The sequence below is a fragment of the Melanaphis sacchari genome, unplaced genomic scaffold, assembly GCF_002803265.2.
Source record: "Melanaphis sacchari strain LSU unplaced genomic scaffold, SCAv2.0 Contig36_pilon_pilon, whole genome shotgun sequence".
NCBI classification, from domain to species: domain Eukaryota; kingdom Metazoa; phylum Arthropoda; class Insecta; order Hemiptera; family Aphididae; genus Melanaphis; species Melanaphis sacchari.
The window spans coordinates 1,966,820-1,986,322 of record NW_020271232.1 but is presented as its reverse complement, the minus strand read 5'-3'; the positions used below and the strand labels follow the sequence as shown (position 1 = coordinate 1,986,322).

Sequence of the window (19,503 nt, the reverse complement as noted above, 5' to 3'; positions counted from 1 at the left end):
AGTCTTAGTTAAATTGTATGTACCTATTTTATATCTTATAGCCAGGTTGATAGTTTACTAGGTTTTAAACAGCTACTAAAATTATAAATAGTAAATTAATTATATATTTAAATTCACTATAATTTAACCACAAGCATATTATATAATGTATATAATATACATACACTAAAAAATATAACTTGAATTTTGCAAGGTTTTGTAAATTACTGATAAATACAACTTGTTTTTGATAACCTAAATTGTCTTTATTAATTACTTCTAACTTACTTGGGCATAAAGATATTCACTCTTCTCAAGACTTCTATGGTCATTATGATGCTTTCATTAATAAATTGTATACTTATATTATAATACATGATACACCAAGGACCACATTTTATAATATTTCGATCCCGAGGTTACTTAAACTATTATTTTAAAAATTAATTATTTTCGTATTATTTTTATATTGTCGGTAGATCCATATGGATATATTATGTAGAATGCTACAGGCTCGAGCCTAGGACGCAAATCAATTATAATAACACAGAAAAAAATAAAGGGCAATCATCAATATTTTAGTAATTATAGTAACATTAAATGTTAATTGATAATTAATAATTATTAATTATTATTTTATCATAGTATATATTATTATAGCATATATGAGCGTATGGCCATTTTCTATATTTTTATTCTTGATTTGACTGCCGACTTCGTGATTAGTCTTTACCACGGCTGTTCAGCTGTTATTTGTTAATATACATAAAAATTAATACTCTTCTAGATGACTACCTACTTGTTCGTCGACTACGGAAACTATAAGTTATAACTAATGCTAGTTAATAACTATTAACTATTTTGTAAATAGAAAATATTTAATTTTTTTACAGTAACTACAGTCTACATTTACAATGAGTTTATCACGGATTAAAGTTTATCATATTATCATGTATTATAATATATTCATTTATTCTGTGATAAACAAACATTATCATGAATTATGATATTATTATTAATGATTTGAATGACAAGACAACCTATAACATCATATTATAATATATAATATAATAATCTGTAGTCTGTACTAAACAGTATAAATCATAAAGCCGGCTAAACTCTATACAATAACTAGTTAACTGTTGTCTGTTAATAATCTGTTTAGTGCTAAATCTGAAAAACTTATTCACTGCTAATCGTAGAGTAAAGCTTATATTTAGTATTTATAATTATTCAGCTGTACGCGTTAACCAAAGTGAAATGAACTGTAAAGTGATTTAAATTGCTATTTTTCAATCATCATTGTTTAGATAATTTTTGACAATGAGTCTTAAATTTAATAGATTTAACAAATGTGTTACACGTTATTTCAAGTTCACAGCACTGTATTCGACTCAAACACATTTTGGTTTTCAAACAGTCGACGAAGCTGAAAAATCGAAAAAAGGTATTTAAAAATCTCTAAAAGTGTTAATTTTCATATCATCTAGGTTCAGTTATGAAAAAACATAAGATATTGCGTAATAAATGGAAAAAGAGTCGTCGTAAACTTCGGAGACAAAAAATGGCAGTAAAACGAGAAGAATTGCTTCAAAAACAAGAACAAAATCGTTTGAACTCTCCATCATACAAAGAATGGCTTAAAAATCAAGAAGAGATTGAAGAATTTGAACGAAATGAAAGTGAACGGATTGCTGTTATGCAATATAAAAAATGGGTTGAACAAGAGTATGCTGCTATCGAAGAATGGAAATCAATACAACAAAAATTGGAAAAAATTAAACAAGAAAAAGCTCAAAAAGAATTATTAATTAAACTAGAATGGGAAAGAGAACAGAAGAAAATTAAAGAAACAGAAGAAAAGAAGAAAAAAGAAGAAGAACTCCAAGAAGAAAAAAATGCTAAGTTTATTGAAGAAATTGAAATGTATATCAACAATCTGGGTCCACTGCCTGAATCTATTAATGTTAGTACGAGTACAAGACCAGATCAACCACTGTGTCCTTTTTTTTCAAAAGTTGCAGCTTGTCGCTTTCGTGAAAATTGTTCTAGAAATCATGTTCGACCAGGTATTAGTAATACATTGTTGATTCCTAATTTTTATAAAAATTTTGAATTAAACATGCGTTATGAACGTGAATTTGATATTGATATTAGTTTGGAATGTGATGAAAAAGAGGCATATGAAAAATTTTATGAATTTTTTGAAGATATATTAGTTGAACTTAAAAGTTATGGACAAATAATTGAACTTAATGTTTGTAGAAATCAAGAAATACATCTAACAGGTAATGTTTATGTTCAATATAGAAGTAGACGGCATTCTTTAAAAGCATATAGAAACTTGTGTGGTCGTTTCTATGGTGGCCGAAAGATAACTGCTGAATTCTGTAATATTCCTTCATGGTCTGAAGCGGTATGTGGATTATTTTTTAGGAAAATGTGTCCAAAAGGAAAAAATTGTAATTATTTGCATTTATATAAAAATCCTGGTGGTAAATATCAATCAAAACCCCAAAGAAATCGAAATGAAAACTCAAGTCATAGAGAAAATAAAAATAATTCTATTAAAACAGAACGAGAACTACAGTCAAGAGCAAGAAAAGAAAAAAGGAATAGCTCAAAAAGAGAAAAGAGATCAATGGATGGTTCGTCTCAAAGAGAAAAATTGAATTCTCCTAAATGGGATAACACTCCAGACCGACAAAACAAAAGTTCTGGATCACTTAATTGGGACAGTGATGATGATTAAATAATTTTAATTAATCTATTTAAAGTGATAGGATAGTAAAATTGTTTATCTTGCACGTTTTAAATTTGTAAATCTAAGGCAATCTATTAAAATCTCATTGAATTATATAACAAGTAATTAAACTTAAAATTTTAGAATTATATTTATGAAAACCTTTTTTTATACAATAATCTACATGTTGTACCTGTGGCAATGTATATAAATTATGTATTTAGCTTTTTAAATATATGACCGAAGTACCGATAATTTAATCAATTTATCGTAATATGAATAAAATATTTTGTATTAGTATTTTTAGATATAATCTTAAGTAAATGATTAATATTTGGAAAATTAAAATCCCATATACTAGTATACCTAGGTGAATATATAAACTAATTATTTATTTGAGTTAATTTATTAGACAATAAACTGTTATAATAATTTAATATGATCAAATTTAAATAATATTACACTACATTTTTCATTACCTGTTGTAATATATTAAATTTATTTTTTTTTTTTAAATATTTTTTTATTTATTTAAATCATATTTAGTTCTTCAATATATCTTTTATCATGACTTTAATAAATAGTTTTAGCAAATATTAACTAAACAATTTTATATTAATTTTATAACTTAAAAAACATATAATGATATTTTTAGTGCATCAAGTTTTTAAAAGTGTTGCGGATTCATATGATGCTATGAATGATGTTATGAGTTGTGGTGTACATAGATTATGGAAAGATGAACTAATGAGAACATTGGATCCAAGTCCACGCACACGATTACTGGACGTTGCGGGTGGAACAGGTACTTAATTTATTAAATACAAATTGACTATTTTTACTTTCAAAAATGCTAGCCCTTATTAAAACCACTAGTTTCGAGAGTCTACATGACCTAACATTAAATAATTATTAACTTAGATTAATTTAATATACATTAATAAATTAATGATATCATTAGATTAATTATTGATAAAAAATATACTACTGAACAAAAAGTAAAATAAATTAATCTACACACAAACGCTACTAAAGTATGTTTCTAAATTTTAACTAAGTATTGGAGTACAGAAATTTAATTTAATTTAAAATATAAATTCTTAAATTGAATAATTTAATTAACTTATTTTTATCTTATTAAACTCTGATACATTATTATTTTAGGAGATATTGCTTTCAGATATTTAAAATATATATCTGATATGAAAGGAGATGGGCATGTGACAATTGCTGATATTAACGGTTCAATGTTGGAAGAAGGAAAAAAAAGAGCGTTAAATTTGAAATTAAACCAAGATATTATATCATGGGTAGAATGTGATGCAGAAAACTTACCAATGGAATCAGATTCCTATTCTGCTTATACAATAGCATTTGGTATTCGTAATGTGACACACATTGACAGAGCTTTAGATGAAGCATACAGAGTACTTGAACCGGGTGGTAGATTTCTTTGTTTAGAATTCAGCCAAGTTAATCCAGCAGCTTTAAGATGGTAAGACATTCTTATTTTTATTGTATTTTCAATTACGATTTATCAACAATTTTTATTTAAGGCTATATGATCAATATTCGTTCAACGTAATTCCCGTCATGGGTCACGTAGTTGCTGGACAGTGGAAACCTTACCAATACTTAGTGGAAAGCATTAGAAAATTCCCTACACAGGTAAAAATCTGCTTGCACTTTTAAATTTTCAAATCATTAAAAATGATTATAGATTAAATGCATTAAAATTATTGAATCCAGTTATTACTCTGTACATTTTTTAATTTGTGGTTTACTTTTCTTATAAAATCATTCTAGATTCAAATACAATACAACACTTCTTCATTATTCATATTGATATTTTTTTTTTTTTTTTTACAGGAAGATTTCAAATATATGATTGAGTCAGCAGGCTTTAGATGTGTCACATATTCAAACTTAACATTTGGTGTTGTAGCAATTCACTCGGGATTCAAATTATAAAATTTAGAATTAAATTAAAAACAATATTAAATAATTAATTATGATACTATAATTAAGTGATAATATAGAACTGTTAATTTAAAGTTTTATTTTAGAATTTATTAATCATTAATGTTAAGACGCTACTTGAAACATTCTTGTTTACACCAGTCAAAGAACACAAAATTATTTTTATATATCTATGTTGCAAAAAAAAAATAATAATAATAATAATAATAAATAAACCAATTATTTAAAAAAAAAACTTTCAAAGATCTATAAGTATCATAAACATATTAATAAAAAAAAAAAAAAATTATACATAAGTAAACAATAACAACATAATCCACTTTTAACTGTTATCTATGTCGGTGACGTGTTCTCATTCCATTGAAAATAATATATTATTATCTTTGTAATGCTGGACTGCATATAACTTACAAAACATTTTAAAAACTGTTTATCTGGTTACAAAAGTTTTCTTAATATTATGAACATACATGCAACCCAACATAATCTAAGTAACTATTTAAATTATACACAATACAGTCCCAAATTTCATTAAATATTTGTTTTTTAATGGACTAGAAATAATTACAATAATATACTTTGAGGACATGAAAATACTAATAAAATATTTGTTTACTGTGTAGTTAACATATGTTTAATAAAATAGTAATGCAAGAATGAGAGTAGCCTGTTATGAAGGGAGTTAAAAATGGCGAGGGGAATAAAAAGAGTATAAGCCATTGTTGATGATGGCACACTCATATATATATATATATATATATAAATATTAAAAGCTACTCGCACATTTTAGTTTAGAAAAAAAAAAAATAATAAAAATAGTTAGTAATGAGAAAAATTGTCAAGCCCTTCCAATAAATATCGTCATTTAAATCTTATAAATAATAAATTTAAAAAATGCACGGGGAATGTTATAAATATTGTATAATTTTGGTAATCAAAAATTTAAAAAAAAAAAATAAAACGAGTGGCTAATGCTCATAAAAATATTTATTTTTGTAAGAGTAGGTGGTGAAATTTGTTTTATTTTTTTAATTAATTTTTGCATATTGGAAGGGGACATGTGCAATAGTCAATTTAAAATTTATCCGCTCTTAAAAAGCAGTATAGCCACCTGGCCCAAATAGAAGTATATGAAGTGCCTCGTTTCATGTGTGACGTAACTTCCAAAATTGCGGCCAACAATACAATGCCATGTTGGATTATATTTTTTGTCGAATTCTTTCTTTATATATGCAGCAATATCCTATTTTAACAAGAAAGTATAAGATTATTAGTATCAAAAAAATCAGTCAATTTAGATAATAAAGAAGGAATACTTAAAATTACAATAAACATCAATACATAATTTCTCACGTATTTTATTAATATTTATGTTCAATATTATATAATAGTAATAAAAAAAATTTTATACTTCAATATAAAGAACTATATTCATTATGGGACTAAACAGTTTTGAAATTTTAAAATTTGTAAAAAATTATAACTATAACTTGAGTATGAATATATATCTTTTGAGTATATCTTTGTTCTATAATTTGGAACAATAGTCTGTCATTAATAAACTTAATTCTGGCTGATGAATAGTTTGATTAGACAATAAATTAATATAATTTAAATCTACTATGCAATTCTTCAATATATTATCAATCTAGTAAGTACAATAATATATCTAGTAAAACTAAAATTATCAAATATTAATAGAAGTATAGATTAATAAATTCTAATAAGATATCTATACGTATAAACCATTATAATCATGTTTATAATAGTGTTACATCAGAAATCAAAAATTCTAGATGCAATTACTAATTAAAATTTCAAGTAAAAATATAAACCAATACTACCTAATAACAATACAATACAATTACATGAATCAATCAAAAAGTTTTCCAATATTAATATAATTTAAAAGATTGCCGTAAAAATCATAATCAAACATAAAATAAAATTATGTTTATTATATTTTCATTTATTACAATTTTATTGAAATATCTAGTTATAGAAAAATTTAAATATAAATGATTGATTGGTTTCTCTTACTTTATCAAATATTTTCTCAAATAAATAAATATCAGGTATCATGATTATTGACTAATCATCACTCCAGAACTTGGATTGGTAATTTTACATTTTAAAATATTAAATAAATATAACTGTACTTACAGATAAAAACAAAAAGATTATGAATAGAACAAAAAATAAATTTAATTCAGAGAAAGTAATATATGTTAACTATTAAAATAAAGAATATACAAATTTGTTATTTAAATAAGTTAAAATTTTAAAGTATATGTACCTAGATCAGTATTATTTTTTGAGTATCTAAATTATTAAATAATATCAATTATGTATTAACAAATAGTAATACTAATAAATTAATAAAAACTACACTAATTACATTACTATTTGAACAAAAATATTAAACATAAATACAGTACAGAAAATTAAAATTAATGAAATAATCAACTTAAATATTACATTATAGTTCACATAATAATATCTTACCTTCTCAATATTATATTTTTCCAGTGCTTGGGTAGCACAATCAACAGCATCTTGCTGCATCTCCTCAGACATATCAGCATTTTTAATTACTGCCTTGCGATCAGACATCTTTAGTATGTATTAGAAATCAACTGAAAAAAATGAATGATTAATTTAAAACTTCTGTGGTGAAAACTATTCTGGACGATTAGCAATTTTAATTGTATTTATAAGTGCATTAAAAATCAGTTTCCAAATCAAATTGATCATTCAGAATGCTTAACAATTACTTACCTTTTAAACGAAAAAATCAAGGAACTATTAGGTGCTTTCGCACTAATTCGATGAACTCCTTCGACGGCTGAAAATTCTGGACGAAATTGTTTGAAACACACAACTGTTTAATCGTTCGGTTACAATAACTCCCAAATTTCGCCGATAAAATGAATGTCGGAATAGTAATGTTAACAACTCTGTTTGAGCCAAACTCTCGGCTGTCATTGGTCGGGAGACGGCGGTTTCTATCAGCCATTCTACTATCGTCGAACCATCGACCCAACGAATCGATAAAGCTTTTTTCTTCCACGACGCCTCCAAAAAAACAAAATCTCAATTCTTCAATTTGACAACATACTATTATTATCGATTATCGAATTAATGCGCGCTTCTCAATAAAACAAGAGCTTTGTAAGTTGTAAAAATTATCGGATATCGAATATCGATACACGGTGTTATAGTTCAACATTTTTCTAATATAATATAAAATATAATTTTGCCATTTTAGATTAATAAAATTAATTATTGTATTTATGTATAATATGTCTATTATCTACTACCCTACTACAGCTCAACTCACTAATATGCGTTTGTAAAATGCGTTTATAATGATGTCGTTAAATCGGCTTAATGTCCACACATACTTAACATTTTTACCATAGTAATTATAAAATATTATATGACCCTGATTTTTACTGGTAATTAAAATAAACTATCATTAAGAGAGTTATACTACATTTTATACAATTTTTTATAGTACATATGAATTTCAAACCATATTAACGATGTAATCTAAATAATCAATTCCCCCCTTTTTAATAATCATTGACCTTATACTATTTTTTTATAATATAAGCCATAAGGTCTATGATAATAATTTAATCTACTTTAATTCTCCATCGATATTGAAATTAAAACTCATCCACTCCTAAGTCCCCAGTTTAATTTTCGGAAATATCGTTTAGTCGTTTGAACAGTGATGTATAGTATCTACGTTCCAAAATAAAAACAATGATTACTATTGTTATATTCTTTGAACATAAAACCATTCGGCCAGTGCCAGACCCTAATTGAAGCGTAAAACGATTAAAATATCGAACGTGATTACAGTGATTACACGAGTCCCAGAAAATTTCACCATGAATATCGATATTGAAATATCGATAACTGCTCGAACGTAATAAATAATTAATAAAGTTGTAGTTTGTGTAATTGACAATTGTACATGTAATATATTAGTTATTAGGTACTATACTTTAGCCATTGTTGTTATAGATAACATTAAAACTTTTTTCGGGAAATTTATTTATTTTTTTAGTCAATATTCAGTTTGACAATTTGCTTTTACGGCATTATCTCTATCAAGTGCACTGTGCACATTAACTTTCGCCTAATCGCATCGCTGAATTGCTGCAGTGCTGCTGCTGTCAAGCGTCAATATTCACTATCGTTTTCTAAAAGGCATAATTGTTGTTTTAGTTATTCCTAAGATTTTTACATTTCTCCGCGTGTAACCGATTTTTGAACGGCTTTTATCCAATAATATCGCACAAGACACGAGTAATACATTTTTACAACTTGCGTTTTATCTTTGAAAAATGTCCAACAACGACTGTAGAATTTACGTGGGAAACTTGCCGCCTGATATACGTACAAAAGACATACAAGATTTATTCTACAAATTTGGCAAAGTGTTGTTTGTGGATTTGAAAAATCAGAGAGGACCGCCGTTTGCTTTTGTCGAATTCGACGATCCTAGGTAATATTTCATTAATTAAAATACTTATTTATATTGGATATGTGATTCATTTTTATTATTTATCGTGTTAAAATTTTGTCTTTCCACATTTATCATTATTATTGTTAAATTTAAAACAAATACATACTTATTAATTATTATACTAGGTACTTTATTAACTTCATATTCTCAATTTTTAATAATAATTTTGCATAGCATTTTTAACTTTTTTAATAAAACAAATTATTTTAACTAAATATTTATTGTTATTCAAAATAAATTTGTACATACCCATTGAATTCAAAAAACTATGAGTTAATTTTTTATCATATTAGGAGATTTAAAAGTATTGATACAGAACATTTTAAGAAAAAATACCTGATACTTGTTAATTTCCCGTTGTTGGCGCTTGGGAGTGTCAGAAACATATTGTGTAGGATTTTAGTTTGTTTAGTGTTTAAACCTATGATTAATCATAGACCTTTGAATGGGGAAGTTCACTCTAATACTTTCGTGCCCTGGCTAAACTAATAAATAGCACCAACATTAAAATTTGAAATGAGATGTTTATTCTTATATTCTTTTTAACTATTTTATTTTGTACTTAATCTGGAAAAAATAATAATCAGCATACAATAAATCTTTATTGTATAATAATTTATTTAGGTTGTATAATTTAACATTAAATAGATTTTCTTTTTCAAAACTTAAACAATAACAATTTTATATTTGTATTTACATTATTTTTTTAAAGATATTTCTTATTTAATTAATTATAACAAAATTTAGAGCTACTCTCAATTTTTTTTTACTATTATGGAGTATTTAACTTAGCAAGTCATCTAGTCTTCTGGCTATAATAAACATAGTAATAATTGATAAAATGATTATGAAAGACATTTAGTAACATTATTGCTCATTAGTTAATTTTATTAATCAAATAAAATTAACTGATACTAAGATTCTCATTTTTTTAATGTAATTTTAATGTTTCACAATCAATCTATTTTACAGTATATTTGTTTTAATAGTAAATTAAATTTTTTTGTTGAAAGAGTTGAACCTTATCTCTACGTATGCTATTGAGGAACACTCCTCTATTTAATTTTATTTATATTGCCTCAGGGCTCAGGTACACACATTAATGATAACATTTTACTATTATATTATATAATATGTATTTTCATTTTTATTAATTGATTTAAACGTATCCAAATTTTAAGTAATATACTTATACTAAATTATTTATTATTCACACACTTTGATACAAACTAACATTATTTCAATTGAGTAAAGATGAATGCATTTAATTGCAACCAAGATTAAAATCATGATTTATTTTTGTTATAGCTTAAGTTTCCTCAATAATAAGTTATACTGTAAAAAAAATTTATAAATATTGAATTATTATAAAGTAATATAAATATTTATAAATAATATGCTGTTATCCTCTTTTTTTTTTTTTTTTTTTTGTTATTAAAATACTTGTACTATGAATATTGATATTAATAGTTTGTTTTTTAATTAATTTAGTTCTTAAAATATGTTAACAATGGCATAAATTTAATATTTTCACTTAGCAAAAGATATAAAATGTTTTTCTACTGAAATTATTGTTGATATATTAATTCTAATACCTAGCTTAACCTTAAAAGTAATATACTAAATAGTTTCAAGATTTTTTCATACATTGTGTAATCCTATCTTTCCCTTTTGACTAACCAAATTACTTTAGTTACTGATTATTATTAATAATTTATAGACCTGGTTAAAAATATTATGTTCTTATTACTGTTAATGCTATAGTACATAATTAATACTGGTATATTCTTGTTTGAAATGATATACATACAAAATATAAAATATAGTTATTTATACAATACTTACTACCAATTTTTAATTTTAAGCTGTATTCAAAATTATTATGACTTAAATATTATTTATATTTATTAAAGGCACTTAATGTACGTTGAGTATTAAAAAGATTTATTGAAAAATAAATTTTAAACAACTTTTATCATGATTAAATTGTTCTTTGTGATAAATTATTATTTTTTAATTAGAGATGCAGAAGATGCTGTCCATGCAAGAGATGGTTATGATTATGATGGCTATAGATTACGTGTAGAGTTTCCACGCGGTAATGGTCCACATAGAAGCGGTGGCAGTAGTAGTGGTGGTGGTTATAGTAGAGGAGGTGTTAGTGGTGGAAGTGGAAGAAGCCGAGGTCCACCGGCAAGACGTTCTCAGTATAGAGTACTTGTTACTGGTAAGTATTTAATTTTGATTTATTATTTTTTTAAATTTTAATGTGATTAAATTACCAAATATATTGACTATTAAAAAAAAGAAACTTTAAAATATTATTGTCAAACAAAAAATGTATTAACATTTAATAATTTTATACAACTATTTTAAATTTTCTATTTCTTTTTGAAAAATTTAACTACAAGTCTTTATTAATTTTAAAATATATATTATTCAAACATTAAAAGGATTACCAGCGTCAGGAAGTTGGCAAGATTTAAAAGATCATATGCGTGAAGCTGGTGATGTGTGTTATGCAGATGTATACAAAGATGGATCTGGTGTTGTTGAGTTTTTACGTTATGATGATATGAAATATGCTGTTCGTAAACTTGATGATTCAAGATTCAGGTCTCACGAGGTTTGTTTATTTATTATTTTAGATTTTTTTTGTCAAACTTATTAAAGTATTGAAGTATGGTGCTCTGTAACTATGATTTATATTTTAACATGTTCACTATGGATTAATTGTATATAAGAAGTTAAACATCTATTTTTTTGTTTTTTGGCACATATTAATTTAAAGTAAAATTATTGGCATATGATTTGCACACGTATTAAATAATATTTATATGTAATGCTGTAGAAAATAATTATTTAATCATAACACTCAATGAGTTACAGTGTGTTAAAAGTAAGGTGCAAATGACGCCAATTATCATTCATGTTAAAAAAAAAAAAAAATATGATTATTATTATAAATATGATTTATTCATTTATGTACATAAATAAATATTTGTTCATAATTTAATTTTTGACTAGGGCGAAGTAACATATATTCGAGTAAAAGATGATTATGGTGGTGGAAGCAGTCGTCGAAGTCGTGATTATAATAGCCGCAGTCGTAGTCGCTCCGCCAGCTATTCACCTAGAGATCGTGGAACACCAACATATTCACCAGTTAGAAAAAGTCGTAGTTATTCAAGATCTCGGTCCCGTTCGTAATATTGAGGATAACCAAATGGTAAAGCATGCTACAATTCATAATTGACCCTCATTCCATTATTTTAGTGTTTTTTTTCTTATTATTTTTTTTTTAATTTTTATTAGAAACATTTTTTGACAAATTTTAATACGAGGGTTAAACTAAGTTAAAAGTGTTTTGTCATTGTTTTATAACATTTATATTGTAGCTGATTATAACTGGATTGAAAATTTGACACAAATAAAGGACACATAGCATTAATTACAAAGGATATCTAATTAATTTTATTTGCCACCTGTTGTCAAAACTTGGAAAATATATGCTTATCAAATGGATTTAAATTAGAAAATGTTATTTTATCATGTAAAACAAAGTGGACTATTATTATGAGTTTAAAAATCTCCATAAGGAGAATAAGACATAACTATATAACTATTGTGGAAAATAACATTTCTATTATAATATTTACTTTATTAAATGGAATTTGTTTCGTTTGCCTCACATGATGGATGCAAAGGGCATGAATGTGAAGGAAACAACCTTACTTAGGAATACAATGCACACAACACACATTTGAAATACTTCTATGTGTAATATTTGGATTTTGGATATTCAAATTCATCTCTTTATACTAATTATCATGATAATGATACATGTAGGAATATAACCATACAATATATTTAAATAAAAAAAAAGATGGATGATGTTAAGTATTATGTATCTATTTTATGAATTAAAAACATTACTCAAATGGACTTTCTACCCTGGATCTTTTGTTAAAAACTGTTGAAAACGAAGACATCCAGGAAACACATTTATGTAGGACACAAACGTAGGATTTATAATTTTTTTTTTAAATGATAAATGGAATTATTTTATCATTGATGGATATTCATTATTCATTGGATGGATCAGGATTTGGAACATTTTTTCTTTGGACATCCAGAACCTAGGAAGTATACCTATCGGGGCAGATCATTATAGTTAAATTGGATTATTCTAAACCTTCATGTATAATGGATTACAAATGGATTTATTATGGAATAATGAACCATAGGACAAAAAGGAATTGTTATGGATTGATTGTGTGCTGAAAAATATTTAACAATAATATAATAATTATCTAATAACATAATTATGCATACTTTATAAAGGTGTTATTTAATATTAAAAACTATAATTTATAAATTATATCTTAATATGGTTAAAATTATAAAATAAAAATCTGAACATGATGCTATAAATTAAAAATCACATTTATAATTATATTTTTTACTAAAAAGATATAACTGCATGTGTTATCTCCGTTTTACTAATGCTGAATAGTTCTTTTTACTTTAATTTTTCATATAAGTATAATTTGTATAATGCCTAATATTTTAATTAACAGAGTAAAATAAATAATTCTTAGTGTAAAATGTATTATGTTATGCAGTATGAATTAGTTAAATAAAGATGCATGCAGGTATGACATCTTATTAAAATATTATGTTTTATAGATTTTGTTTAGGAAACTAATTAAATATTAATATTTATGAGTTATTAAGCAAAAAAAATGAAAAAAAAATACTCATCTTGAATGTTTAGTTATTTTTACTAATAAGCATTGGCAATTAGCTCAGAAAATAATATAATCATATTCTTAAAATTAAAAAAAATTATTAATTATTATAAAATGTATATAAATTGTAATTAATAATTATTATAAATTAAAACAAAAGACAACATTTGATAAATTTTAGAGACTGCTTTTAAATAATACTATACATCAAGTATAAATTATTATTTTAATGAATTTAAGATCTTCTATAACTATTTTGGGTAAGTTTTGTTATATTTTTAAAGTTGAGAAATTTTGAAAAAATATTTTTGCTGATTATACAGTTAAATTTGTAATGTTTATTAAAAAATTTAAAATTTTTTGTTCTCAGTTACTATTATAATTTATATGCTTTTATAATTTATTCATTTTATAATTGAAAGTAGTGTTGTTTATAAAATGGAATTAAACTTAAATTAACAACATCATTAAACATTACATATAATGTGTTTATTTGGTTCTCGTCTATATTGTGTAAGTATTATGTAAGTATGTTTTAAATCATGAAATATGTTATAGTTTTTAAATAAATAAAATATGTTTATGTTTTTTTTTTATATATATATATATATATATATAAGTTAAATATTTCTAGTATACAATAAGTTTTAGTTTTGTATAAAATTATTTTATTATTAATAAATAATATGTATAATTACTTTTGGTAATTCAATATTCAAGTGGAATGAAACAAATTAAATTGAATGATAGAAAATAAGAAAATAAAATTGAATAAGAAAAACTAAGTGTTTAAGAAATTATTTTTATTTAGAGATATTGAAAACTTCCAGCAATAAAATTTGACTTATCATAAGTCAACTATATTATTATTTTGTTAGTCAAATTAAATTGTGCATAACATTTATAATTGTAATAATGTTCATTTATTTTTCAGTTAAAAGATGTACAAAAACTTGCACTATACCAATAATATATCTATTAAAAATTAAAATCATTGTAAATATAATGAAAAATAGAATTAATGTACCAACTTCAACTGAATATTTGTTTTTATATGATATCAAAACTTTCAAGTGAAATAAAAATATATTAAATATGTACTTATGACTTTAATTGTTTATGGTTAAATTAATTATGTTTCTTTAGACTGCCTGTCTCAAATCATTGGCAAACAATATTTCGATGATAAAAATGTATTGTTTACTATACTGGACAACATCCTTGTCCTTTTGTTTTTAATCTGCGGACAGAAAACAGAATAAATTCACTATGTCAATCAAAATCACTATATACTGGCCATCTGATCAATACATCATTATTCTATTGGTATTTTTATTTTATAGACATATTTTATCTTGCATGATACAATCATAATGAAACCTTTTGAAATGTATTAGTTATTAATATTGATTACTGTTATAATTTTATGAATTCATTTTTATTGATTTTAAATTCACCAAATTTTAACATATGTGATCTTACTTATTACATACCAAAACTCACCTTAGTAAATTATGTTGAAGATTCATAATTGTTAAAATTATAATATGGGAAATTAATACAAATTACTATTGTAATTGTAGGATATTTAATGACTATACTTACCCTAGTTACTTATCTAGTAATCTTTTTTTATGTATCATTTATGTTAATATAAATTTTGTTGTATCACAAAGTATCATTAAAAAATTATTTTAATTTTTATTTGTTCAGATAAAACCATACAAATAATTGAAAAGACTATGTAAACTTCATTTTTGCCTAAAAATTATTAATTAAAAAGTAAAATTTAATGTCTATAAAGATCACATTTATTATATTCATTATTTTCAAAAACCCATTTTTAGAAGGGTTGAGGTTTTTTTGGATAATTTTAACTAGTTATTTAAAAATATATTCTTTGTTATTTACATTACTTAAATATTTTAACTTTTATAAATTATTTATATTCATAGATGGATAGTTTCTTAAAATACCGTCAGAGAAATGGATCTTTCATTTGTTTAAATTATGGAACATTGAAAATATACCTGCTATGTTCCTGAATCTTGGTTCGTAGTTCAAATATATTTTACACAATTTCAATATTAAAAATAAAATGCATGTCTAGTTTTATATTGTATCGCTGTCTTTTGCTATTTTTAATTTATCTTAACTTTCTTATTTAGAATTTATTTATATAAATTTAAATGACTTATTGATATTATTACTTTTAAATCTTAAAATACATTAAATTATTTTATCTATATTTAAAAAATTGAACAGTCATAAGTGTGTGTGCATATAGGGGAGTCACATGTAAGATTTTCGGTCAAAATTTATATTTTTTAAAACAATTTTGAAATACATTATGCAAACTAAATACTAAAGTTATATTGTACTATTATATATATTTCTAATAACTAAAAAGCTTCAGCTGTAACTGTTATATTAACAGTTACTGGTCTGTTCTGTGATAATTATTACATACTCAACTATGTCAAATATTTAAATATACATACTGTAACCTCAATCCAATCAAATTCAAACTTGATTATGCAATTTAATTATCCAAACATTTTTATTATTATATATTTTACTTTTTTAAAAGCATATTAAAAAGTTTAATAAAACCAAATCCATAATTTTATAAGTCGTTCAAACATCAAGATCATAGTTAGAAAAAAATCATAGTGGGTCTTGGACTCTTTCCTCCCCTGACAAAAGAAAACCTATTCATGTTTATATTGCTAGGTATTAGATATTAGTATTTTTTTTTAAATTCTATATGAAATTTAAATTCTTTGATTTCAGCTAACATTTAATGTAATTAATACAATTATAAAATAGTTACATGAATTATTGTTCTATTTCAAATATCCCTGGTATTAACCTTATAAATTTTAAAATTTTAATTTATTTTTCTTCACAAGTTTTAGTATTGGCTATTACTTACATAAAACCGAAAAATATGTTTACTTTTTTATAATTATTTTTTTTTCAGATCTGTTGCTAGTTGCTACCATCTGACAAGAACACAAGAAGCTTTCTTCAGACAATATTTATATTCTTAAATTTTATTTTATAAATTTACCTTTTTTATTACCTTATATATTTTTGAATAAAATCATTTTTTGAAAGTTGGTATTACTTTTTCTTTTGACAAAAAATGTATTATGTATCATACTGAAATAATCTAGTTTGAAAAAAAGTGGCCAAGTGTTAATTTTGACCAAGAAAACTAATCACACCTAATATAAGCATCTTAATCATTACCTTACCTTAAACATTTACAGTAATAAAATAATATTAAGACTAAATTTACCATAAAATCACAGATTTTTGAAGTGAGCAGGATATACCACTGCACACTCCACGACTATGTGACATATATATATCATATTGAAGACTCATTTGTTTAAACATAACAGTTACTTATAGTTTTCAAATAACTGCCTTGAAAGATAAAAATAGATATTAAAGAAGTCATTTACAAGTTCAAAAAGCAAATATTTTTTTTTTAAAAATCGCCAGTGAAATTGTATATGTTACCGGCAATATGGATAATTTAGGTGTTTTACAAAATGACTAGGTATTATGCATATTGCCAACCGGTTTTAGTCAATGTAAATAAAATATAGGATTTTCAATATTATTTTACATATATTATAACCTAGGTATTTTATTAAATACCTAGGTGTTATGTAAAATACCAATTTTTTTTGGGCAAAGTAAAAAACAAATTATTTAATGTTATTATATTGTATATATATTTATTATTATTGATATTATTATAGCTACTTATTACAACATGTTGTTGAAAAATGACATTTTGATGTGCATAAAACGTTATTTTTAAGAGAAATGCACTTTTTATTTTGACACTTGGTCTTATAAACGAATTTTAAAAATCCTTGGCCAGTTCCTGTCGACTGTTCGTAACGCCATTTCTGTGTTTGTTGAAACTTCATCAATTTGTAGTAGCTTTTTTTGACATACTGTAAACTGACTTCTGGGATATAACTGGCATACGTTTTAAATACAGCTCAAATATTTACATTTTATATGGTCACCTCTTCTTTAGGCAGTTCTCAACAATTATTGGTATATATTCTTTTCGGTGGTGTAGTCATCGAGGCTGATCACTTAAATCATAGGAGCCTCGTGACTAAACAAGGTGGTACCCAATTTTGTTTATTTTTATCATATTTCCTAACTGACGTTTGACATTATATATAATGCCTAGGCAAAGCTCATGTATATATTATATTGCTGAATGATTTTTGGCATTTTAAAAAAATACCAGATTATCCATATTGCTGGTAACATATAAAAATTTTAAACAAGTTAGTAATTAAAATATGACATTTTTTTTAAAAGAAAGGATCCAATTATTTATGTATTCTTAAATTTTGCATACCCTTCCAATAAAGTTTGTGCATGCTTATACACGCATAGTATAATTGTTCTGTTTTTTTTTCCTTAACGACAATATAATTAAATACCACAAATACCTTTGCTTAAAACACACAATAAGATAATATATGATTCAATATGTTTACAACACAGGAAAAATCTCAAAGTAAGGAGAAAGGAGACCGCCCAATGGTGGTACCCTGTGACAAGAGTTTGTCATTTAAATGATTGTTGTTTTTTTTCATTATTGATTTATTTATAGAAGATCTCGACACTATTATACATTTAATGGATATGATTGTCAAGAAGAGTTACGGCAGAAAGATAGGAGATTAGAGGGTTTGAATATGATTGGAGCTTACAATAAAAAGTTTAAATAGTGCTTTTTTTGCTAGTTTATGATTTAAATGTGAAAGGGATTATTTGAAACAAACTGAGATGCTGAAGTAATTTCACAAAGAGAAATAGATTTATGAGCCTGAATAATACTGGTTTAAGAAGGCTTACTCTCTTCTCAAATTTGGATTCTGTAAACCTAAATGGGTCTCAGAACAATGTTAAAAGATTTTTTAATTAGAAGTACAAATCAATAAAAACTGAATGAAAATCTTAACATTGAACACCGTGTTCTAGATGTACATAAAACATCAGATTACATTTAATAAAATCTAAACTTATTTTACTCTAGTAATTTAAAACTAATATCAAGCCAATTTAAGAAAAATAATTTATAATTTATTACTATTTTGTTATTTAACTACAGAAGTAAAATCTAGTAAAAAAAAAAATATATAATCTTACACATCATACTAATGAATAATATACAAAATATTTGAAGGAACATAATATGTAAATTTAAAAAAAATGTATTTAGATTATATATTAAATATCTTATAATTTGTGTTTTCTTAATAGTTAACATTTATTAATTAAATAAATATCTATTTCAATATTAATAACAATACAAAATTTTTTTATTTTATATTTTATCTATTAAAATAATATGTTGATAAATACCATAAAAACATTACTCCCAAATACCTAGTTAAAAATTTAAATAAATAATATTATTATTATTTGAAATAAAAATTATAATTTATATCGAATAGTAATGA

The 19,503-nt window shown here is 24.1% G+C and overlaps 4 protein-coding genes and 1 long non-coding RNA gene across 6 annotated transcripts; 4 read left to right on the top strand and 1 right to left on the bottom strand.

Annotated features, from left to right (window-relative positions):
- Positions 1 to 1,014: 1,014 nt before the first annotated feature.
- On the top strand, positions 1,015 to 4,929 carry LOC112596919 (2-methoxy-6-polyprenyl-1,4-benzoquinol methylase, mitochondrial). The gene is made up of 5 exons (XM_025342788.1): positions 1,015 to 1,426; positions 3,378 to 3,527; positions 3,887 to 4,217; positions 4,279 to 4,390; positions 4,592 to 4,929. Exons 1-5 carry the CDS (start codon positions 1,303 to 1,305, stop codon positions 4,691 to 4,693), a joined length of 819 nt encoding a protein of 272 aa, XP_025198573.1. The 5' UTR covers positions 1,015 to 1,302; the 3' UTR covers positions 4,694 to 4,929.
- Positions 1,435 to 2,879, top strand: LOC112596918 (U2 small nuclear ribonucleoprotein auxiliary factor 35 kDa subunit-related protein 2). The gene has a single exon (XM_025342787.1). The coding sequence runs from the start codon at positions 1,478 to 1,480 to the stop codon at positions 2,729 to 2,731; it is 1,254 nt and encodes a 417-aa protein (XP_025198572.1). The 5' UTR covers positions 1,435 to 1,477; the 3' UTR covers positions 2,732 to 2,879.
- Positions 4,930 to 5,671: 742 nt separating the features above from the next.
- Positions 5,672 to 7,664, bottom strand: LOC112596917 (dynein light chain 1, cytoplasmic). Its single transcript, XM_025342786.1, has 3 exons — positions 7,481 to 7,664; positions 7,208 to 7,338; positions 5,672 to 5,945 (listed from the first exon to the last, which is right to left on the bottom strand). Exons 2-3 carry the CDS (start codon positions 7,313 to 7,315, stop codon positions 5,784 to 5,786), a joined length of 270 nt encoding a protein of 89 aa, XP_025198571.1. The 5' UTR covers positions 7,316 to 7,338; positions 7,481 to 7,664; the 3' UTR covers positions 5,672 to 5,783.
- Positions 7,665 to 8,672: 1,008 nt separating this feature from the next.
- On the top strand, positions 8,673 to 12,703 carry LOC112596906 (serine/arginine-rich splicing factor 1A). Its single transcript, XM_025342743.1, has 4 exons — positions 8,673 to 9,221; positions 11,264 to 11,469; positions 11,696 to 11,868; positions 12,270 to 12,703. The coding sequence occupies exons 1-4, from the start codon at positions 9,061 to 9,063 to the stop codon at positions 12,450 to 12,452; spliced, it is 723 nt and encodes a 240-aa protein (XP_025198528.1). The 5' UTR covers positions 8,673 to 9,060; the 3' UTR covers positions 12,453 to 12,703.
- Positions 12,704 to 15,021: 2,318 nt separating this feature from the next.
- LOC112596984 lies at positions 15,022 to 17,094 on the top strand. 2 transcript variants are annotated; one of them, XR_003114814.1, is made up of 4 exons: positions 15,022 to 15,066; positions 15,140 to 15,319; positions 15,949 to 16,044; positions 16,977 to 17,094. It is a non-coding gene; the product is annotated as an uncharacterized LOC112596984 (long non-coding RNA). The 2 variants fall into 2 exon arrangements; XR_003114813.1 differs by lacking the exon at positions 15,022 to 15,066 and having other exon boundaries at positions 15,073 to 15,319.
- The last annotated feature ends 2,409 nt before the right edge of the window (positions 17,095 to 19,503 follow it).